Source organism: Ptychodera flava, chromosome 14, assembly GCF_041260155.1.
Source record: "Ptychodera flava strain L36383 chromosome 14, AS_Pfla_20210202, whole genome shotgun sequence".
Lineage (NCBI taxonomy): Eukaryota > Metazoa > Hemichordata > Enteropneusta > Ptychoderidae > Ptychodera > Ptychodera flava.
Genome location: NC_091941.1, coordinates 35,002,067 through 35,026,251, shown reverse-complemented (window position 1 = coordinate 35,026,251; position 24,185 = coordinate 35,002,067). Strand labels below are relative to the sequence as shown.

The 24,185-nt window shown below is 38.3% G+C and overlaps 2 protein-coding genes across 2 annotated transcripts; one reads left to right on the top strand and one right to left on the bottom strand.

Moving 5' to 3' along the window:
• The first annotated feature begins 1,117 nt into the window (after positions 1-1,117).
• LOC139150278 (neuronal acetylcholine receptor subunit alpha-2-like) lies at positions 1,118-9,833 on the top strand. The gene is made up of 6 exons (XM_070722536.1): positions 1,118-1,395; positions 4,615-4,850; positions 5,792-5,836; positions 6,517-6,626; positions 7,005-7,752; positions 8,221-9,833. Exons 1-6 carry the CDS (start codon positions 1,335-1,337, stop codon positions 8,332-8,334), a joined length of 1,314 nt encoding a protein of 437 aa, XP_070578637.1. The 5' UTR covers positions 1,118-1,334; the 3' UTR covers positions 8,335-9,833.
• Positions 9,834-11,374: 1,541 nt separating this feature from the next.
• On the bottom strand, positions 11,375-23,955 carry LOC139150277 (WAP four-disulfide core domain protein 2-like). The gene is made up of 5 exons (XM_070722535.1): positions 23,802-23,955; positions 21,144-21,236; positions 20,773-20,810; positions 13,473-13,619; positions 11,375-12,031 (listed from the first exon to the last, which is right to left on the bottom strand). The coding sequence occupies exons 1-5, from the start codon at positions 23,858-23,860 to the stop codon at positions 11,892-11,894; spliced, it is 477 nt and encodes a 158-aa protein (XP_070578636.1). The 5' UTR covers positions 23,861-23,955; the 3' UTR covers positions 11,375-11,891.
• Between the last annotated feature and the right edge of the window lie 230 nt (positions 23,956-24,185).

Genomic DNA, 24,185 nt, shown 5'->3' with positions numbered 1-24,185 from the left:
TGATAATATACTGGAATAAAGGCGCAAAACAGATGAAGATATGATACTGTATTGGAACGTATTGGTGTGGAAAAACTGCACTGGTGAATATCTAGGTACAGCGAATTCGAAGTTGATGGACTTTGAGCGTGCATTCAGTTTATCCCGGTAATGGCAGATACGGTGATGAAGCAAAAAGTGTACTGTTGATGTAAAGGTAGCGACCGATTAGATGAACGGAGTTAAAAATGATGGACTTTTACATAACAGCTTTAATTTGCTATTAATTCAATGTAGAATACAGTTATTACAGACGAAGGAAGGCATCTACCCAAATGAATGATCGAAGCTGGAAGACAGCAAATTTCCTCGATCACTCTGGCGATGTCAGTTTCATTGGCAAAACTTGTTCGAACACTTCAGTTAGTTTGGATGCATTTATCATGATAGGTATCCATGTAAATACTCGAACGAAGTAGTGTCTTGTGATTAGGGTAAGGCGTTATATTAGTGATTATAAGCTGTGTAGACACGTAAGTGGCGGAACAAAACAAAATTCAATACTGCACGGGGTATTTAACCATGCATGATTACTGAAGGGTGTGCCTGAAGCAAATCACCTTTCCACATTCCGGTCCTTGTGAAAGTTGGTCCTCCACTGCTAGAAGATGTATACAATATCTGGAGAATGGAGGCTGCCAATGCAAGATATGACAATTCAGTAATTTGATATTTCCATTTCAGCTAATAACTAATTTGAATAATTAACGAGTTTTCAATGAAAGCTACCCAAGATAAATATCGCTAATGATGTTGATTATAAGAATGTTACAAACTCATGGCAATAAAAGTGTCGATATACTACGGACAACTGCGACACATACTGAAACACGGGAGCATTTTCAGTTCATATCTAGTTGAGATTATGCATCGAGTGCCTTGAACCGCTCAGGTGCACTAGTTCCTCCTGCATCTCAGAAACGGAAGGCCCTTTTCAGTTTTTTTTATTGAAAAGCACAGAAAATGAGTGATTTATGACCCAATAATCTAATTTGGTCGAAGTCATTCCACAATTGACTGCTTTAACATTTGCATACTGTTCCTCTCAATATGTGTTCGCGAATACAATCGCGTCTTTACACAACTTCTGATTCGTCCCGTGTGAAAGTGTTTCATCGGACTGAAGAGGTCACGTGAAGGTCGCCAACGTACAAATAAGGGCCCTCTCGCGTGACGCAGACGGCTATAGATACATGGTATGACCCTTGTCGTGCATTACATGATACTCTTCTGCGGGGCTTCACTGCTTTCTGCACTCTACTCAGTGGTGGTTCTATCGAGGCAAACGCATCAAGATGAAGTTATCCTTCATGATTCAAGCCGTGTTTGCGGTCATCCTGATCTTGGACGCTAGCCGTAAGTGTTAATGGTATACTGGTGTATCTCATCTTTTTTCCAAATACGATAAAACTACAGTTTTGGTGGAAGAAATATTGTCAGATTTTTACACAGAAAAGATTTGCTCTGTTTCCTACTGACTTTGCGTCTTTCATCGATGATGCAAAAATAAGAAAACATAAGAATCTTTACATGAATACGATAACAGACCAACTTGAGAAGGAATGGTGACCTTGCATTATTTCTGGTCCCTTTGTGCCATTTTTCGTATCGGTAAACCTTTGACAATGATGGATATGTTGCAATCTTCCCTTTCGCACTTTTTATCAACTATACAGAGCAAGCCTATAAGGGATAGCAATAGTTGAGTTTACAAATCACTTGACCGTTGTCTGTACGAGAGAGCAGGCATGCAGATTTGAATTTACAAGCCCTTGAGCCCATCATAAAAATTCTTTGTTGGTGTAACAGTATTCATGTAAGACTTATGTTTGTTAAGTTGTGGCAGTGCTGCCTGCGCGAATTTGCTTGCATCAAAATGTGATTTTGAATGAAATAATGATATTTACATATTTGCTTAAAATTGAGAAAGGTGACACATACTCAGAACATGGAAAATCTACTTCTCAGACTGATCCAGCTCTAGCTACAGCCACGTGTGACACACCCATCGTTTTCCAAAGTTGCTTCATTGATATTCTGGTCGGAAGACCTTATATTGGATCTAAACAGTTCTTTCTTTCATGGGTTCAGAGGTCTACCCTAAATGATTACGCAGCCTTTTGAATCATTCAATGAAGTTAGTTTTCAGTCGAAAAGCGAATTCCATGAGGCTTACGTCACCTGACTCGCCATTTGATCGGTTCTGCATGTCAGTACCTTGTCAAGGAGCGTCAAGTTTCCAAAGCTGTAAGGCTGACAGTACAGCATGGACAGTCTTTGAAAGTGTTTAAAACAAGACTTCTTTGTTCCCCCAAGGTACAGAAGTGAAAGCTAGAATTTATTTCATGAATTATCTCATAGCTCTGCGAGAAGCTGCTAAATGGAGGAAAAATGAAAACAGAAAAAAACATCTCACAAAGAAGCTCACTGTCTATTTTTCCCGCCTTTAGTCTAATCGTCACGCTACTGGCAATTTTGGCGGTAATCTTCCGCCTACAGATAACCATAAAAATAGAGTATCACAAACAACGACTTTGAGACCAGATACCGCTACTTGGCGATTTGACCGTAATTTGCCTTTTTATTTGTCGAATTTCCCATTCTACTTCTTGTGAAATCAGTAAAGCCAAATTTTAACGCAAGTATAATTGTCAAACAAGTACGCTTCACATTTAAAGTATATGTACGCAGACTATTGATTACTGAGTCAGCGCGTACAATCACATTAAAATTTGAGAATGTTCGATAGGCTGAGTTAGTCTTAGTCCGCATCCATCAGGTGAGATGTTAAAACATGGCCTTCATACAAACTTTAAACAAAGTTGGATGCGAGAGTAAAAAGGCATCTACGTTTTATTTCGTCTCAATGTATCATTTTTCCTACTCGAATCGGGAAAATCATGGCAAATCTATCCGTTGGATTAATTGCATGAACTTTTGCGTCGGAGTCAGCCGATGCTCTTTTGATGACGGGTAAGTTTGGCAAGCCTTCTCTGTCAGGGTAAGTCGTATCCAGTTGCAATATAATTCGACCGCATATTGATCGCCAACTCTCATCAATTGTTTTTCTACTTGCTCCGTTGTCCAAGACAGGCATGCTATAAATTCAGCAGTTATCCGTTGTCACCTGTTCATTGTGTCACACCACAAGCGTTCGTGTCATTCGTGTCGCGCCAGACGTTCGGATTCCATTTGTGTCTGCCATATGACAGTAACGTTAGATCATATTACATATAAAACAAGTGGTGTATCGATTAACACTTTATACCGTGCCATCCCTGTGACCTTCAAAGTAAAAATATAAGCATCAATAAACGTTGAATTCAGCCTTCCAACATTGGTGGCGCTGTTGACGATGCACAGCATTATCTACATGTCACAGTTCGGACTGCATGGTGAGCTAAGGGAGCCGTCATTATTTACAGCCTGGGGCCCTGGGGTATAGAATCAGGAGGTATTACTCAAAAAATTTAAAGCTACCAAGGGGTTGCTCAAAATGTGGAGAGAAAGAAGGGGGTTACTCAATTTTTGGTTCAAAATAAATTGAAACACCTCTCACATTGCACCAGACAGTACCATTGCACACATTAATTTCTCGAAATTTTCAATGCAAGAAGTTGGACTCCCCTCTGAAACTTTCCCCCCCTCAGCCTCTCGCGTGTCCCCGCCCTGTAGTTTCAAATTGTACTCCGTCAGATATCCTAGTGAAAACCCTGTCATGATACCTATCCAAAGTAAGTAATACAATATGGTTGAATATTGGTTATAGCTTGAACTCTTATGTCTATATTTTGCAATGACTTTGAATTTCATTTTATTGATTCATCTTTCTCAACCGTTATGATATAACCGATGATAATCTAGCAGGGTACATCAGGCTTTACTATCGCTAAATTTTTGTAAATTTTACAAATATATTTATTGATATTTAACTTTCCTAAGTTTGGGGAGGAGTCAGTCAAAATTTCTGTGTTATAGAGGGGGTTACCCAAATTCATTAGGTTGGAGGGGGATTACTCGAAATTTCAAAGTTTCCGATGAAATTTCTCCGCCCCAAAGGCCGATAATAAAGACGGCTTCCCAAGCCTTCAGTGTCACTTCGATCTTCTCATGTTCGAAGCGTGCGTTGATATGCAGTATAAAACGTTACGTTTTCGGGTTGTCCCCTGAGCTAAACTGCAACTTGCGATGTAAACGATAACTTTGTAACGATGTAAACGAAAGCGATTTCTTTTGATCTATAAGTCAAGTTAATTCGTGTGTTTGTCTCCTGAAGGTGGTCTTTCAAGCACATTGCAATGTGTAGAGTGAAATTTTATGATTAAATCTAGCCAGAACTACTGTAAATTTAACAATCAACAATAACCTTCGGCATGTCACACACAGACTGAGTTATCATGTGGAGCACAGGCGTTTCTCCATGACTTTTGGAATAGAGACAAAAATTCTTTGAAATTTAGCTGAAATACTGGAAGATACATCATTAATTACAAAGTTAAAAAAAACCCCAGTGATCTTTGTTATTATCTGAGCAGAAGTACTTTACATGTAAATATATCTATGTCGCCTTCGCAGATGTGGTTTCATCCTCGATGATGACTAAACTTTTCAATGACATATTGAAACATTACGATAAGAGAGTGATCCCACCAGGACGCAACGAAACCAGCGAAGTAATCACTACCATGGCAACTGATACAAACACAACAGACAACGGCACTGTGGTCACCAACGCAACTGATAGCCCAACCCCGGTGCCAGCGATGGTTCAGGTGTCATTGGGAATGTCCTTGGTGCTGCTTGATAAAGTAGTGAGTATTATGAAATTATGGAATTCTTATGATTTCTTTGCTGCAGAGAGGCCCAACTAACGCAGAGGCTGCGGTCTGTTGTCATGGAGACAAGCACTAGTGCATATAGATTATCGGGATGGGGTAATGTCAAGCGAGGATTGGCACTCAATGTTTGCTATAGGAAGGAGACGGGCTGTTAGTCAAAGGGAACAGTTTTGTGTAGCCACTGTTTGGGAGCCGTCATTATTTACGGCCGGGGGTCGGAGGAATCTGAGGGGGGTCAGGGGGTCAGGGGGGAGGGTCACTCAAAAAATTGAAAGCTACAAAGGGGTGCTCAAAATTTGAGGAGAAAGAAAGGGGGTTTCTCCGACCGGGTTGGGGGAATCGGGGGGGGGGTTTCACTAAAGCTACAAGGGGGTTGCTCAAAATGTGGAAAGAAAGGGGTTAGTCGATTTTTGGTGCAAAAGGAATTAAAACACCTCTCAGAATGCACCATTGCACACAAGGGTTAACTTTTCTAAAGGGGGAGGGTCAGTCAAAATGTCTGAGTTAGAATGGGGTCGGGGGGGGGCATTACTCGAAGTTTCAGAGTTTCCTTTACTCGAAATTTCAGAGTTTCCGATGAAATTCTTCCGACCCCACAGGCCGTAAAATAATGACGGCTCATTTAGCATCGTGTCGGCAAAACAACTCGTGTAAGTCATAGCGGTACACGTCGTTTTTGTACTTGTTGAAACAGTTTAAATTATGGCACAGTGGGGTCTTTCCTGTCAACCAGCCTACATATCGTTGGCCAAGTTCACTGCTCTTCATTATTGCTGTGTCAACATATACTTTATGTGTCATTACTTTTGTTTAGTTTCTGTCAAACTCCTTTTCCCAATGTCGCCGCCACGGAACGATACTGACAAAAGCTTTGCATAATGTACCAATTTCTCTCAATTTGTCGTTTGTTGTAGGACATAAAAGGAAAGAAGCTTACAGCAACGGCGTGGTTGAAGGAGGTATGGTAAAGAGTGCCCTGAACACTACGTCCATCTTGCACTTTCCCCAGAATACTTTATGAAAGCGACATGAAGACGACCTGTTGCCCTGTCACCTAATAACTTATTGTTGTCGCACCAAAAGTAATTTTAAGATTATCACATTGAAATTAATCAACAACCTACACAAATTTGTTTGATTTAAACAGCAAATCTCTGAAATCATTATGAATAAGCAGTGTGCACTCGCACCTTCATAATATGATTGCTCAGGTAAAAATTGCCATTCAGCTCACTATTCCAACACTACGTATATCCGAAGCTAAAAGTTTTCACGCTTGACTATCTATACCTACAGAAACGTTAAACATTTTCCTGCAAAATCAATAAAGAAAATCGAGGGTCAACATGTAAATTACTTTCAATTTATCGATAATTATGAATGTCCCTTCAAAGTGAATTCTGTGAGGAAAGAAATATTGATGTTCTATTTTCACATAAACAAGAAAGTGAACGCTCGACTTAAGCAATGGTTTCAAAATTAGTCTGAAGTTGAATAAAGAAATACAAGAGTTTGAGAGCCCTAAAAGCTCCCCGGGCAAATTTTGCTCTAATTTTATTGACACATCTCTCACCACACGACAGTAGTTCAACGTTTCTCCGTTCGCATATAATCTTTATATTACTTCTTCATATTACAGCAATGGGTCGACGAACGGCTTTCATGGGATCCGAGTAAATATGGCGACATAGAAAAAGTTCGTATCGACTCCTCAGACATATGGCTGCCCGATATAGTCCCATATGGAGGGTAAGTATCGTTCGAAGGGATGCATATTAATTTGAGTATCCAAATTACATTCATCTAACTCCCTTTCGGATTCGTCTTTTCCTATTTCATATGTTCAGTCGTATTTTCTCTTCTTCCTATCACTCTGCTTTCTATCTATGCACTTGACTATCTCTCGTAGGCATAGTGACTTCAAAACTGACACAATGGTACATTTAATTACATAAATGCTAAAGAAAAGAAGCAAATGATACGTTAGTCATTTTTCAAAAGTAAATTGTCATTTGAGGAAACCGTACTTGGTGCTGAACTTTGGGGAAAAAGCAAAATATACTATTTTAATGCAAATTAATAATATTCTGGTTATCTTGCCCTTATAGTTATGCATTTCTTTTACAGAAGGAGCACAAAAGCCTTTCAAGGAGAAAGTGTTAAAGCCCTTCTTTACAGCGACGGACTTGTCTATTACATACCGCCTTATGAAATAGAAGTGCCGTGTGAATTTGACAATCATTACTTTCCCTACGACGAACAAATTTGCGTAATCAAATATGGTTCCTGGACGTATGACGGTTCACTTCTTGATTTGACCACTAATAGCGACACAATCGATATAGCCGACTACAAGCCGAACTCGGAATGGTCCATATCCGACACCGTCGCCACTAGAAATGTCGTGAAGTATCCCTGCTGTGATGAAGTCTACACCGACATAACTTTTTCAATTTTCTTAAAAAGAAATTCTTCCCTTTACACGGCATCTTTGGTGGTCCCTTCTATTCTTCTGTCCCTTTCCTTGCTGTTTGTTTTTGCACTTCCTCCAAAATCACGCGAGAAGATGACGTTAGCTATCGCCGTGTTGCTAGGTCTGTTGCTGCTCAACTATGCCCATTACACCATTGTCGGGTTGCCAACCATATTTGGCAACTTTCTTCTGTTCGTCGTCATTCTTGCTCTGGCTGTCATCGGAGAGACGGTTGTTGTGTACAACGTATTTCATCGCAACGGCAGTGTTCCCGCTATTCTCAGTAAACTGTTCATCAACTGCCTGTCTCGTGTCGTCTGTGTGTCAACCAGCACATCTGGGAAATACAACGTAGAGATGAAGGAGAAAGAAGAGGGAGTCTATAAGGAAGGATCACCAAGGGTAAAAACAAAAATTATAGTTTTGTGTTTCGTAGCTGACATAGAAATTGATATTTTGAGATGCTTAGTTAGCCAGCAATCCTGAAGTAGTGGTCGATATATATATCTAGTACAAAGTTTATCTCTAAGTATTTCGTTCGTCACATATTTGGCATTCACTCTATCGCACCACACTGTGCCCTTGATGATTATAGAAACGTGTGGCAAGCGAAGCTAATTGCGATGTGCAGTTAGCTTATAACTCTTTGCGGTTCGTTTACTACAAGTTTTTTATCCATCTCCAAGAATTCTCCTCTTAGTGTATTAGGCGTTCAGCGATTAATGCAACTAAGAAGTATTTTGTATTTCATCGTTTTCTCACCAATAGACGGGTGTAGTCTTCCGCTCCGCTGTCTATGTTTGTCACGTGTTTGACACCGTCGTCGTTGATGCTCATTTTTGAAACAACTGTTCTCTCTGGTCATTTCAGGGTGATGCAGAAGACTGGGCCATCATTGCCAAAGTGATCGATCGCCTTTCCTTCTGGATTTCTCTGATCGTATACATCATCGTAACATGTGTGTTACTGGCATCTCGTCCCTAAGGCGGAATCGAACACTGCTGACATCGAAGAAGAGATTTCATCACGTATCTCTTGAACTCTTTTTAATTCCAATCATTCACCCAATTTGAGCTTGTTCACTTTCATTTTTTCACTTCAATCAAGAGAGACGGTTTAATTTAACTTTATATTTCAAAATGCGTGATATTAACCTGCAGCTCCGAGTTCCATAACTGTAGGACGGTCTGTTGGTGAACATATTCAAAATTTTGAAAACTGGCAGAATAGTCATTTAACAAGCCGAGACAGCGATGTTTCTTGGAAATTTGTATTTAATTGTAAAAGTGATTAAAGTAAAGTGAAAATACTGGATACTGACTTTCGTCTCTCTTGGTATTAAAGTACCGGTTTTCTAATCACAACGGTCCCTCCACTCGGGTGGCGCGACTGTGTCATTAGGTTACTAATTATAACAAAGAAGTAGCTTATCGCAATTTCAATTTCACCCTTTTCTACATGTCTTTATTCATAGTTTTGCTTGTAAACTCTGATTTCTGATGTCAAATTTTACAATAGAATTTTAGAATATAAATGTTAACTCAACCATTGATTTTTTTCGCTGCCTCTAGTCATTGACAATCGCGAAATTTCATCACAACGAGGTATACAAGGCCTGGTTGTCGCAAAAAGATTATTTTTGTAACGTAGTATTTGCTAGCGGAAGTTACTTAAGGGTTAATTATCGAATTGTAGACTAGACGCTAAACAGACTAAAACTTTGCAGATGGTATATGGAGAATAATTTAATAATTGATCATAAGCTTTATCTGTAGTGAAGAACAGGTTGTAACATTAGGCTTATGCCTCTGTATTTTAAATATTGTTCGCGTTTTGGACATGTATGGTAACACATAAGTAAGTTTGAAGGCGAACAAGTAATCCATGCGAAGTTACATCATTATCATCGTCATCACCTATTTTTACACTTATTAAGTTTCAGAATAGACAAACAGAGATTAGTGGCATAGCCATGACAGTTTAATATCATACAATACATAAGTTGATTGCCAAGCTGTGCAAAGTTTAATAATAGACAAGCATGCGTACTCAGGCGATATTCAAGAAATTTTCTATGACTAGTCATATTAAATTTGTTTTGGTTTCTATTTTATTGTACTTATATAACGAGACAATTTTTTGAAAAGCGAACTTTCATTCATGTGTAGACTGGGAATTATAGGATAAACTTCGTAACTGTTAGTTATGCGTTCGGACACCCCGAAGATACCATGATTACTACAGTCTTCGAAAGATGATTTTATTAAAGAGTTTCTCATTACACTGATATTAGTCCCTTTTTATAGTGTCAACTTGCCTTTAACACAATTTTAGGTCGGTTTTCAGTCAATGAATTAAATCACAGGTATAACTTTGTCACTAGCTCAAGGCAGTCTATTCATACAAAATATATGATTGCATGACGTATTGTACGCAAGGCATTTTAAAATTGTTAGAAATAAAGTTGTTTCATTGTTACAAAATAGTGTGTGTGTGTCATTTATCTTGTAGTTATACAATGTTACATTGGGAGGAGTAGTCACTGCTATGCATGCATTTTTAAAAGAGTGTCAAGAAAGATAATGGGTGCTAAAAGTTTTTGAGGATATCATTAGACATAAACACCACGATATGATAATGCTAGACGAAGCCGGTAAGAGAAAAAAGCAGTTGATGGGGCCTGTTTAAAAAAATCAATGAAGTCGGTGAAACGTAAATCCCCGACCTTTTACATATGTAATGTCACGCTGAAGCCAAAATGGACCTAACGTACCATCTTAGCTCGGGTCTCGAAATGTGCTATGGCTGGAAAGAACCGCGGTTTAAGGCTGCCCATTTTAATCGCTGTCATCGTTTCTTGTCATCAGAAATCCTCGGAAAATAAGATTAAAACCAATAGAGATTTTCCAAGCCTTCTCGTCACCGATTTGGTGGAGGTAGGGGTGGAAGCAATTAGGGGTTTCTTTGCAAGCAATTTTGTACCGCATTGGAGAGACGGAATGATTCAGCGTGTTTTGATACTCTGCCAAACCACTGAAACCTCAAGTGTTGAAGATAACGAAGCAAAATACACTTCTGATTCTTTCAGTCTACGTATTGTATCAGGAGGTTGGGAAAGATCATGTAGTCAACTTTTTTGTCAGCTTCGGATGGGAAAACTTTACTGTTTTGTTCAGCGATAACTTAGAAAAGACGAAAACAACCAGAAGGGAGTTGGATTCATTTGTTTGATGGGGTTTACCGGGGTGGAAGGGTCAGAGGAGAAATTTTGTAGTGGAGAAAGGATAATGAGAAGCTTTGGTAATTTGAAGGGGAGAGTGGAATGTTGATTGATGGGAGAGGGAAAGGGGAAAGTTAGTTAGCGTGGGGAGCACATTTTCAAATCGCAGCGACAGGACAGCTGTGAAGTCTTGGATTTTCAAATTTTAATTGCTTCCAAAATCCCTCAGGAGAATGATGGTATATTGTTAGTTAGTCAGTTATTATCGTGACATGAGGCAACCCATGCATCATGTTACGTAGCAACAAAACAGAAGTCCCCCAGTCCAATGAGCGATATGTTACGATATATATATATATATATATATATATATATATATATATATATATATATATATATATATATATATATATATATATATATATATATATATATATATATATATATATATATACACACACACGTGGGAAGACAGTGTTTGGCGAGAAGAATATATCAAAGTTTATTAGAAGTTATAGAGATTTTGGTGTTTGGAATGGAATAAAGCAGGTGCAGGCTAAGAAATATATATATATATATATATATATATATATATATATATATATATATATATATATATATATATATATATATATATATATATATAATATATATATACACACGTGGGAAGACAGTGTTTGGCGAGAAGAAATATATCAAAGTTTATTAGAAGTTATAGAGATTTTGGTGTTTGGAATGGAATAAAGCAGGTGCAGGCTAAGAAATATAAACAGTCATGTCTCTTAGGCAAATCAAGGGCAACTGTTTGATGAATGATAAGTTTTATTAATACAATATCAAATGTTTTCTCACAGAGTTTTAAAAGATAAACATCACTCATTTTTATCATAATGTAGAAGATGATAAACATATTAATGAGTTACACTAGAAAAGGTAAACCTCGAGTGGCGCATTTTAATGTAGTTGACACAGCGGTGGAAATGATTCAATACGGTCAGAGCTGGTTCAAATCAGCTATCTGGACCAGATCGGGACATATCCTTGTACTGCTACTGACAACAGCTTATTCTCAAAGTGTCTTAACATCCTGGTATTGAAACGGTATACCACTTAAACAATGAAAAGGAACATAAGCATAATACACAAGATAACATTAACACAAGCTGAAATATGCTATCATAAAGCTACTGAATTATTTGTTTAATATACAAAACAGCTTGAGAAATTCTCGAAATTACACATAGAATAATAATAGTCAATGATTTTTGCGGATAACTTTCTGAGACATGCATTTGGTAGCATGTAGCATTCCTGCATCTTTCTAAGGTTGGACACAAGTATGACCACAGCCATTCGAACAACACTTCTGATCACCAGGGCAGTCACCATCAGAATGACATCTTTCCACACAGATTCCAATACTTCCGGCAGCGGACGGACATTGACCGGGCTTTTGTACATCTTGAAATTAAAAATAGCGTAGCAGAGTCAAAATAAATAACAACACACTAAAAGCCAATTATTAACATTCAAGATTAAGTATTAGCGTATACTATAATGCGATCATACTGCTAACATCTTTGTCCATGTACTAAACAGTGAGAGGAAGTCTTGAAATCACACATTAAAAGCTAATTATCAATGATTTTCCTGATGTTTTGAGATAGTATTTTTATGTCGCACAACAAACCTGCTATTTCACGTCGTCGAGCAAATGTTTGAACACAGCCACTGAAGCAGCATATTTTATCATCAGATGAATTGTCATCGGAACTTCATTTTACAACAGAAATTCGGCCAACAAAGTTTCCAGTAGGGCATTGACCAGGCGTCTTTAAATCTTTTACTCAAAATAGAAACAAGTCATAGCACAATGCCACTTTGCTAAATCTGAATAAAATCTATTGTACAGTGTCCCAGAGTTTCCTTTTGATGTGAACAAATCATGACAAAATTGCCGCTCACCAGACATTGCATCGTCAATTGACATGCACATGTAATTTATAGTATATTCTCCTCATTTCAACTTTGAACGATGTCTTTTCAGTCATGATCGCATAATGGGTTAAACAAGTGTATAACAATATAGCCACCAATAACCATCGCATCGTAGGCGAAGAGCGGTAGTCATTTTGTTTGTCTATTTTGTTTACTATCAAATTGAAAATATAGTTCGGGAACACTTCAAGACTCATGACGTTTATCACACATAACTCGACGTTTACAATAAAATATTTACGGTCAGAATGTAGATATATGGAAAAGGGTATATGATAATACATTTTATGACCACAATATCCTTAGTTTATCATATATTGCAAAATATTTGTCAAATATTGTAAAAAGATAAACTTTTTGAAGGGAAAAGAATTTTTTCTGTTTTTTGAATGCAGAAGATGGACATGAACATGTTAATTACTTGTATGAATACTGGATGCTTCAGGTAATCGACGAGGCAGTAAACGGATTTATTTTTCAGGCAGACGGGAATGTAAATGCTAAAATATGAACCCTGTGGACGGAATCGGCAAAGCTAAGTTTCGAATGACGCATTTTCAAAGCAGTTTACTTAGTGCCAGAAATGGTTCAATGCGACCAGAGCTCCTTAAAAACCAGTTATCTGTACTAGACCAGGGCACACCCTTCTACTGCCACCAACAACAGAAAGTTCTCCAGACGTCTTCAAATCCGGACATTAAAACGATGACCAGAAGAACAGTAAATACGTTAGGATAATTTACAACCACATACCAACGAAGACTGATATGCTGTCATACTATTACGGAATTCTTTGTTTGATATGTTAAAAAGTTTACGCTAATCTTGAAATGACACAAACATACGAATTGTCAAAGTTTGTTAATAACTTTCTGAGACATTCAATTGAAAGCGTGTACCGTACCTGCGTCCAACGGCGGAGCACATGAATGACCACAGCCATTCGAACAACACTTCTGATTCCCAGCGCAGTCACCATCAGAACGACACATTTCCGCACAGAGTCCAATTCTGCCAGCGGTGGATGGACATTGGCCGGGCTTCTCCATATCTTGAAATTAAAACAGTGTGACATCGTAAAAAAAACATAACGAAACACTTAAGGTATGTATTAACATTTTCCATAAAGTGTTAGCATATACTGACTTGCGATCATACTGCTACCAAAGTCTATGTGAATATACAAGACGATGAGAGGGAGTTTTGAAAATGATAATCAATGATTTTTCCGAAATCTTCAAAGATAACCTTTTTATAGCTAACAACAAACCTGCTATTTTACAGTCAAACAAATGTTTTACAACAGTCACTGATACAATGCATATCAATCCCCTGAGAATTACCACCTGAACTACATTTTAGAGCAGAGATTTAACCAACAACGTTTCCTAGGACAATAAGACATTGACCAGGCACACTTAAATCTCTTATCAAAATAGAAACATGTAACCGTCAGATTAACCGTTTGTTGGAGCCCTTGAACCATGTTTCGATTGTGAAACTTCATGTCTATACATACGGATATCACAGTACAATGTGATTCTACTAAGTTTGAATAAAATCGGTCCAGAAACGTCTCAGATTTGGCTCTTGATGTGAAAAATCGTAGCAGATAAACCGCCCATCAGCCGTATTAGATGATAATTGCAACATCAATTGACATACAAATGTATGTAATGGTACATTGTCTAACTTTGAACGATGTCTGTTCATGTATATGTATGTCATAGTATGTTGTCCTTTCAACGAACTTTGAAACAATTCACTTCGACGATGTGAGTAATTGGCTCGAGGCATGGAAAATCTTCGAAAATGGCCACCCTGTTACCCTATTACATCTATCGCTTGACAGATTGACATACTGTAATATCCCTGAACCAGGTTGGAAAGAATTTGGTCAGTGACATACAGTCAGATAGAGGACAATCTATACATTTCCCTTGACTTCGTCCCCTGGTACTAAAGAGTAATAACTTCCCTCGTATTACGTATATATTTCAATGATTGATAATTGCATGTTCATGTCAAATATCAAATTCAAAACAAACGTCAATTACTTTGAAACACAAACATATCATTAAACGTGATTTAAAATATCAGACACGGTAGTTTCTTTGGCATGGGGGCGATAGACTTGTGAAGCGGTCTCAGCCTACATACATTTTGTTGGTGGGGGTCACCATGTTTCGGAAATGCTCAAATGGATGCGAGGTTGTTCCAGTACGTCTTTTCATTTAAGATACGGGCCCACAATTCCATGAAATGCATCACACCACACATGACGAACCATTTGAGCGCCTAAATTTAAGATATCAGGGATTTATATCTAGATGCTCGCAATTTTAAAATCCGTTTTGCAAAGTGTACTCATCATACTGAAATCTGCAATTTATTAACACCACATGACAGATTTTTTCAAGGATGTTTTCTCTGTGAGAACTATGTATGAGAAAGCTACATGAAAAAAATACCTTATAATACATTGATACAGCCATATTTAGTACATAGGAAAAACGACACGATATTTTTCATTCTTATTGAGGTATCATTCACTTAAATAAGGTCTCACCAACGTTTTTCTGCCGTGATGGGTTAACTTGCACTAATTGAAAAGAACGGATCCTGGATAGGGGAGTAAGTATAAATGAGTGACATTGCATAGAGTTTGGCTCGTTATCTAGTAGCGCGTGTTCTACATACTTCAGACAATCATAGGGTGTAAATGCGCGTCTATTAATACACGGTTGATCCACTTCAAAATGTGTGATTGATTTTGGGATTCCAGGAGCTTCCGCAAAGAAATGGGCATGCAGCGACGGAAAAGTGAGAAATACGCGCGCTTGAAAATATAAAGGTGAAGTCATATTATCGCTTATGAACGGCCTTCCGAAATGTGACATGAGGTGCCATAGAAATGAGTCAATGCAGTATTTTTGCTCTGTCTTCTCAGCTTTGCATTGTTTTCCCTTTTGCAAGTATGGCACGACATTTGTCAAAACAGACAACCGTGAATCTTCACAACCGGTCCAGTCCTAACTGACACATTTTGAAATAAATCTGAGCGGAGTATATTTCCGGTATGATCTTGAGACACTCATACTATTTACCAAAGACTTGCGTGAATCTGTTTATAGAATCGAAAAACTGTTATTTCTGTAAAGTCAGACAAGAAATCTCGTACAGTTAAAATCCTAGAAACTTGCCAGGATAGCGAGCATTGTAGTTTGATTGTGTACCGACAGCAAGAAAAAAAGTTTACTTCGTTATTTGTACATTAGGCCACAGAGTAATATCATAGACAGAGTGGCAACACTTGCATGCCTTTTGTTCCATGGTCGTCTCGGTAGACTATTGGCTTTTCATATTAAAATGAGCTTAAAAGGTGTTAAACTTTTTGGAGGCTTGGTTTGTGGTTGATAATTACACGAGATTATGCGAAACATACGACGAGATGGCATCGTACTGCCAGTCGCGTAGCAACCATAGTTACTTTTTGAGCTCATAGGCCAGAAACACTGCCTCACGCCAATCAAAACATAACACGCCAGCAGTTTCATAAACATGTCCTTTCTTGGCGCACGTGTAAAAGACGGTATGACTGACCGTAAACCATTGAGTAAAACCAGACAGTATCGATAAAAGACTTTCAAATTTGGTTCAAACACACTCATTATATATTCATAAAAATATGAGAGGAATTTTTAAAACGGTAAAACCCACTTTCCTGAAGCTCGAAACACTCCCGTTTTCGCCAGCACATCAATTCCGATCAGCACCACACGACAACAACAACACAAGCTTTGTCGAACATACTTTCGCTTAACAATTGGTGAAAATCCGAAAATTACCGAAGGGTGCATGGTCGGCACTCTTCGGAAAAGAGAGCCAAGAGCTTCGTGAGGCGAGGCAAACATGGATTGCTTACGTAACCGCTTCACGCCTTAAACTGGTTTGGTTTATTACCAAGAAAGTAGTAGTACACTTCACAAGTCATAACAAGCAAATACAAAATTTACATTTCAGTGGTAATGTGGAGCCAGAAAATATAGCTGTTCGCTAGTCGAGCCTGGCCCATTTACAAAATTTAAATTAGTTGGGTTAACACGTACGCTGTTATACAAAGAGTTCTACAAACATTATTTTTTATTTATATGATACAAGTTCGATATCAGAGCGAGGTATTCCTGAAAATTCTTACACAATGATGTGACGACTATTATGAATTAACTAGTTCACTGTAGGTATTCCTGTAACAGATACTCTCTCAGTGCTTTTGTAAAGCCATGCCTGGAAGTATGAACTTTAATTACATTAGGTAACGAGTTCCATAATTGAGCACCCGTATACGAAATTGCCGATTGACCTTTACATGTGTACATTTTCGGCAATGTTAAATTCATCCCTACTTTTTGACGGGTGTCATAACAATGATCCACAACTTGGAAATAGTCTATCATGGGATGTGGTACATTTTGCTGATATAAATCAAATACAAAATTACCAACAAGCAGCTTGTAAAGCTTATAAACATCTAAGATGCGTAATTTAAAAAATAAAGGTAATGACGGCGTTCTTAATCCGGAAAAAGTTATTGTTCGCATACACATTTTCTGCGTGATAAGAATGGAATTTAAATAGGATGAATACGTATTTCCCCATACTTCTAAACCATATGTAATGTATGGTTGTATAAATGATTTATAAAGTAATACTAATACATTTTGTGGTACAAAATTTCTTATTCTAAAAAGAATTCCTGCCTTCATTCTAATTAGTGCGTTGACTCTAGTAATATGTTGTTTCCAAGCTAGGTTCTCATCTATATTTACACCAACAAATGACGCTTGATCAGACTGCATTAAAGGCACACTTTTAACACAAATATTACCATGTAAATACACCGATTTACGTTTCTGGTGAAAAAATACATGTGGTTTTCTTAATATTTATAGTGAGCTTGTTTGCATCACACCAACAGGTTACATCTCTCAACTGGTATTCTACTAGTGAAAGGTCTATACATTTCGTATCACTCGAGTATGTGTGGAAAAGATTCGAATCGTCTGCAAACAATCGGAAATCAAAGTAGTCAGATGAATTAGGTAGGTCATTTATGTAAATCAAAAACAAGGTCGGTCCAAGTATTGATCCCTGAGGCACTCCACACGTAACTGGCAATTTCATAGAACTAATACCATCTGCTGACACATATTGGAATCTCTGATTTAAATAATCAGTAAACCAACGAATGGGGTTTCCTCTGACACCATAATTATGGAGCTTTGATAAAAGAATAGAGTGGTCAATGGTGTCAAATGCTTTGGCGAAGTCTAGAAAAATTCCTATTGTAGTATTTCCCTTGTCAATTAGTTGCGTCAGATTGTTCAGTAAATTAATTAATGACAGTTTTGCGCTGTGTTTCTCTCGAAATCCATACTGATGTTTGTAGAGGAGATTATACTTATTTAAAAACGTAACTAATCGATTATTTACTATCCTCTCCAAGATTTTGCTAAGAAGTGGTAGCACAGAGATAGGTCGATAATTTCCAGGAATGTCTCTTGACCCTTTCTTAAAAATTGGAACTACTCGGGCTACTTTTAGGGCATTTGGGAATCGACAACTTGTAAAAGATAGATTGAAAATATAACAAAGAGGTCCAGAAATGTGTTCTGCAGCATTGACTAACAGTTTTGCAGACACATTGTCATAACCAACAGCTTTTTTCATGTCAAGCCTGTTCAGTTGACTAACAATTTCAGCTTCACATGTAGGAAATAGAAAAAAGACTGCTTTGAGGGGTGTGAGAGAAACTTCTCATATGAAGAACTAGAGCTACAAATTTTACTCGCCAAGCTTGGACCAATACCCGTAAAAAAACAACAACAAATAAACAATAGCTGTTGCCACTCTGTCTATGATATTACTCTGTGATTAGGCCAAAAAAAAAAAAAATTGTGTGTTTCCTGTAACATGCTCTTCAGAAATAGGGTAGGTAGGTAGGAAATTTTTTTTTTTTTGGTATTTTTTTTTCTCTGCAAAAAAGAAAATGGGAAAATTTTAATACCCTTCGACAAGGGTCGAGGCATCGTCATTGTCAACACAAAAGATTACATACACGAATGCGAAAGACAATTACGCAACACTCAGTATTATACACAACTAGACAGTGACGACACAGAACAAACAGTAAACAAAGTACACGAACTATTAAACAAAATGTACGAGAACAAACACATCGACCATGATACTTACAAGTATCTCGATCCAAAAAACATAAAAATCCATACCCCGCAGTGGTACTTATTGCCTAAAGTTCACAAACCGCCGCCTGAAAACTCAACGTATGCAGGGAGACCAATAATTAGTGGCTGCTCCAGTCCCACTAACAGAATTTCAGAATTCCTGGATTACTTCATAAAACCACTGGTCCAGCAACAACCGTCATATATAAAAGACACAACAAACTTCATACAAGAAATAGAAAAACAAATGTCCCCCGAACATGCATTTCTTTTAACACTCGACGTGGTGTCGATGTACACAAACACAATTCACGACGAAGTGATTCGGCTAGTCAGTCAAACATTAAACTCACAAACCTCGCTTCAGACAAATTACAGCATCAAAAAACCACCCACGGAAGACTTAATAGAAATGCTTTCACTAATTCTAAAACACAACAGTTTTGAATTTAACAGGCAATATTTCCGCCAAACCCTCGGCTGCAGCATGGGATCGAATGCCTCGCCAGAGGTAGCAGACATTGCTTTTCATGAACTTGAAAAGAAAATAATCGTAAACAACCACAACAACATTCACTTCTGGAAAAGATTCAGAGATTATGTCTTTGCAATCTTTCTGGGACCACAAACCGAACTCACTAACTTCATTCAAAAAATCAACACAATGCACCCAACGTTTAAGCGTTCATACGAAAACTCAACACAAGAAATCACATTCCTCGATGTAGTAGTTTTCAAAGGTGCAAGATACCACAAAGAAAATATCCTCGACATCAAAACACATACTAAACCAACAGACACATTCCAATTTCTACATAGAGAATCGTGTCACCCGACAGCAACATTTAATGGCTTTATCAAAGGTGAAATCCTTAGATACGCTCGCACTTGTAACAACAATGACGACTTTACTAAAAAAGTCGCTTTCTTTAGAAACAAACTACTCGACAGAGAATACAAAAACAATGAAATCACGAATATAACAGAAAAAATAAACCACAGTATTCGTAATACACTAACAAACTGTACAAGTACACGTAAAGAAACAACAAACAAACTCATCTTCAGTACAACATACAGCCCTTACATAAAAACAAAAGATCTTAAGGGAAGTCTTTTGAAACATTGGGCTGAACTGGAGAAGGACTCAACACTAAGGAATCTATTCCCACAATCACCAATCATTGCTTACAAGAGAAACAAAAACCTAAAAGACACACTAGTCAAAACAAAATTTACAGCAGTGAAGAAACAAAAAACAAACATACGAGACCACCAAACGGACTCGCAACGAGACCCAAACATTGATATTCTTGCCTCGCTATTCGAAGAGCAAGACCACTAAAATACATTAAAATAAATTTTCACAAACACAAACTAAGGAAAGAATCTACATTGCGACTGGTGAGAAACCACACTCGGGTTTCGAAACGCAAGCGTCAAAGGGTCACTCTATCAACTTTGTAACACCATAGGTCCGGCTGCGTCTCGCCATAAGCTTTCCCCACACAAACAAAACATTACCGTACACACTAATCCAAACTTCCCTACAAATATCCGAGGCGAAACAAACATTTTCATTAACACAAACAATCGGATAAGAATGTAGGAACACATTTTTGAAACGAATCAAACACAAACTCGACACAAAAACATTTTGGATAGTTAGGTGGGGAGCCTCTTTCACACTTTTTACATTTTTTCTTGAACGTGATTGCATTTCTCACATGTTACGGAAAACACGCTTGCACAAGCAGTCGCCATTGTTGTTTAATGACGTCATGAAATCACGCGTGATTTAAAACTTTTCCCAGCCAATCTCGCGGGGTTTGTTTTCAAGGTCCAAAAAAAAGTTTAGGGTCGGGGGGTTTGAACTAGGGTAGGTCGGGTTACCGGAAACACACAATGTTTTTTTTTGGCCTTAGTCATAAATATGAATTGCAAAAAAATACGGCATACCTGGTATGCAGTTCACGGGTCTCAGTCTGTAAGCAGTCCTGTGAGACGTAACAACAAAGACGGACATTGGTAAAAAACGAGAAACCTCGTCAAATCTTGAATTTTAAAAAAAATAATGTCGGTGAAAAATAGCAGAATATGGAGGTCCGAAATATAATCATGAAACATTATGTCGAAAGTACATCGGCACAATAATGACTCGGTTATGGTTATAAGGCCACTTTTTATACAGGGGTCAGACTTTTATATTCAGGAAGAGCGCTCCTGTGCTGTTGTTATTAGAGATACACACTTTATAACGATAGAAGAGGCTATGGACACAGGAGAGACTTTCAGCAAGAGGTCTACTCTTAGACTAACGAACAACTCACCGATAACGAACACATCTGCCCCATCCAAACCAGCCGCAACGAACTCTATACCTTTCTCTGTAGCTCTCTCTTCGTCCGTGACAAGGACCAGCACTTTTGTGGAAAGAAACGGGAGGATATATTACAGTGAAGGCAAAACAGCAAAATACATTTAAGTTAAAACCTCCAGAGAGACATTAGACCAACCGTTGACGAAGTCTGGTATAATGTTCTGTGATTATTATACACTGTCAGTTAAATCATCCCTCTTCATTGAAGCGTCTTGCAGCTAGATGCCCGGCAGTAATCAACGGAGAAACACATCAATATCATTCAGGAATTCGATCCTTCCAATCGCTGCCATGCATATTTCGCCCACTAACAACCATGCACCTACTGTAACATTTCTACCCTGGGTTGATAGCTGCTGGTTGACAGAATTGTCCCCGAGGCTGATATATTCACTGCTTCGATAAAGTTTGTGTGCGATGTGTGATAGTGAGTACAAGTACACGAGCGTGAGTGCTTCACGAACTCTTAAGCGTGTGGAGGGGTCGCAGTCAGAAAAAATACTGTAATTATACAGTGTCGCTCAAATTTGATCAGAATTGGTACATGCCAGTATGGGTTACCAATGACCAACAATACATGTTGTTTCTATCTGTTCAGTAGAGGAAAATTCTACGTTGATGTTATGACAATGATTTCTGCACAGTACAACCAGAAAAACAACAAGAAATATTTAAACCAGAAAAACAAGAATGACAAAAGTAATTAAGGTCTGAAACTTTAGGTACTGGAGGTCAACTTTAGCAACATGCATAGCAGAAACAAGCCCCTCTTAGTTTGACCATAGATGGTCTTCCCCCCTCTACAGTCTATGGTTTGAGCTGGTCTGTTAATATGAAACAGTTCATAAACAATGACAGGAAATGACTCAAGATCAGTGGAGTTTGCCTGTTTCTTACTGGCATGCCATCACTCCTGCACATTTGCAGGATTTCTCTTTTTCTTACCTCATTTGCACATTTTTGACACTGATGTGTTCATTTGAACAAATTCACATCTCAACCCCTGCATCTACTTGTACACCAAATACTGATATGGTAGCTCTGGCGGTATGGGAGCCTTTGTGTGTGACGGACGTCGACATACATCCGCACATACATACCCACAAATATACAGACATACAGACGCCACCGACTCATCATATAAGCTCTTTTTGGTATTTATATACAAAACCAAATATGAGCTAAAAATGTAACAACTGTAAGCTCTGTTATTGAACCAATCTTATTTGAGTTTGGAGATTTAGCTTTGCGGTTTTGTCTGTGGCTTCTCCGCTACGTGACTGGATGCCGTATGTTGATCGATTGAAACCACCGTTTTGCATAACGAGTGTGACACACGAAAAAATGCGGTGACTGTTCGACGAGGCGATACACACGATGTCACATCCATGGCAGCTCGGCTTAAAACAATCCGAGCTAGCAATGTAAGCTCGAGTACACACAGACTGATAACTTTAAGCAAATTTACTTTCGTCAAGATCTGACACCATAAGGAAATTGGAAAATAGAATCGGTACATGGCGGAAAATTTTCAGATAAGATTTTCTAACTACAGTTCATCTTTCGTAGGAAATATTTTACTATAGGTGAAGCCATTCGGACATGATTACGAACCCAAATTGTCAAAGAAGGCTTTTTATGTTTAAGACAGAGATCACCAAATACTTCCCATAGAAAACGTGGCAATTCTGCAGGTAGATCTGCTGTGCACAGAAACGGCCCTCACTGGCGGTGAAACTCCCCTTACCTTACGGAAATTTTACCAGAATCCTGCTTCCTGGTCACAAGCGTTCCCATCGACGCAAACAAAATGCGGTAGTCATAATTTATACTGCAAAATGAAAGTTTAAACGACTCTGAGCGTAGGTTTTCTTTCAAATCTGCCTCCATCTTGAACGGACGAGATCTCGCAGGAAAACTACACTCAGAGTCGTTCAACTGTCATTATTCAGACTAAATTACGACTCTCGCGCATTTGGTTTGCTTTGAAGGGATCGCAGGAAGCAAGTCTTTGGTAAAATTTCCGTGAGGTGAAGGGAGATTCGCCGCCAGTTTGGCTGTGTCTTTGCTCAGCAGATCTGCTATGCAAAATAGCCACGTTGACTATGGAAGTATTTGTAGCCCTCCGGGCCGGGGCGGAAGTATTTGTAGCCCTCCGGGCCGGGGCTGAATAGCCAGTACAAAAAACAAAGGCCCGTAGGCTACAATTATTGCAGCTAGAGAATGCCCTGCATGTAAATAAATGTCATATAGCATTCACTGTACGAGGCATGTAATAAACATATTATTGCCTGAATAAATGAGTTTATATATTTTCGCAGCTCTTCTTGGCAAATTGTCACCTGCTCTCGGGCACATAAACCCATATTTTCAGGCAATAATATATACTGCTAATATGCCAGAATAAAAATAAGTTCATCTTGCATCTACCAAATCATCAAGGTGGCGGGTATACTCTACTTTCGATATTAGCAGTATTGGCAGTATTTACATAAACATAATTAAGAAACGTGACAGATAGAGGTATTGTCTGACCATGGTCTGACAAACCAAAAATGTCAGTCACACTCACCTCTATGCAGATAGCAGGGACTGACTTTATACTAACCTTACAAGCTGCAACAGACAGCAACAAACCAAAATTACGGCTATATAAAAAACTTTCATACTCAGAAGTACTGTATACACAGCCTTAGGATAAGTAACGCTCTTGTCGACAGTTGAACGCAATCTGATCCTGGAGACGGGTGTTGTTCTATCATATGTATTTCCTTGTATGTAAATTGTAATTGTTCCTCTTGCATGTTATTGCAAACACCTTTACCTTCACTGCTTTGTGAAACAAACAGATTCTCCGAAATCGGTGATTAAATAAAACGAGCATCCCCCTTTAAGGAGGAATTTTGTGGAAGACATGAGAGCATTTATTGCTAGCGGGAAACCGACGGTAAATCTTAGGGGTTTCCCCACATAACGCTTGACTTTCTAAAGG

Coding starts and splice junctions, on each gene's coding strand:
- LOC139150278 (XM_070722536.1), top strand. CDS start 1,335: ATGAAGTTATCCTTCATGATTCAAGCCGTGTTTGCGGTCATCCTGATC. Junction 4,851..5,791: donor TGGTGCTGCTTGATAAAGTA/GTGAGTATTATG, acceptor CGTTTGTTGTAG/GACATAAAAGGAAAGAAGCT. Junction 5,837..6,516: donor CAACGGCGTGGTTGAAGGAG/GTATGGTAAAGA, acceptor TTCATATTACAG/CAATGGGTCGACGAACGGCT.
- LOC139150277 (XM_070722535.1), bottom strand. CDS start 23,860: ATGAAAGTTTTTTATATAGCCGTAATTTTGGTTTGTTGCTGTCTGTTG. Junction 21,237..23,801: donor TGTCTGTTGCAGCTTGTAAG/GTTAGTATAAAG, acceptor TTTCCACAAAAG/TGCTGGTCCTTGTCACGGAC. Junction 12,032..13,472: donor TGCTCCGCCGTTGGACGCAG/GTACGGTACACG, acceptor TTTAATTTCAAG/ATGTACAAAAGCCCGGTCAA.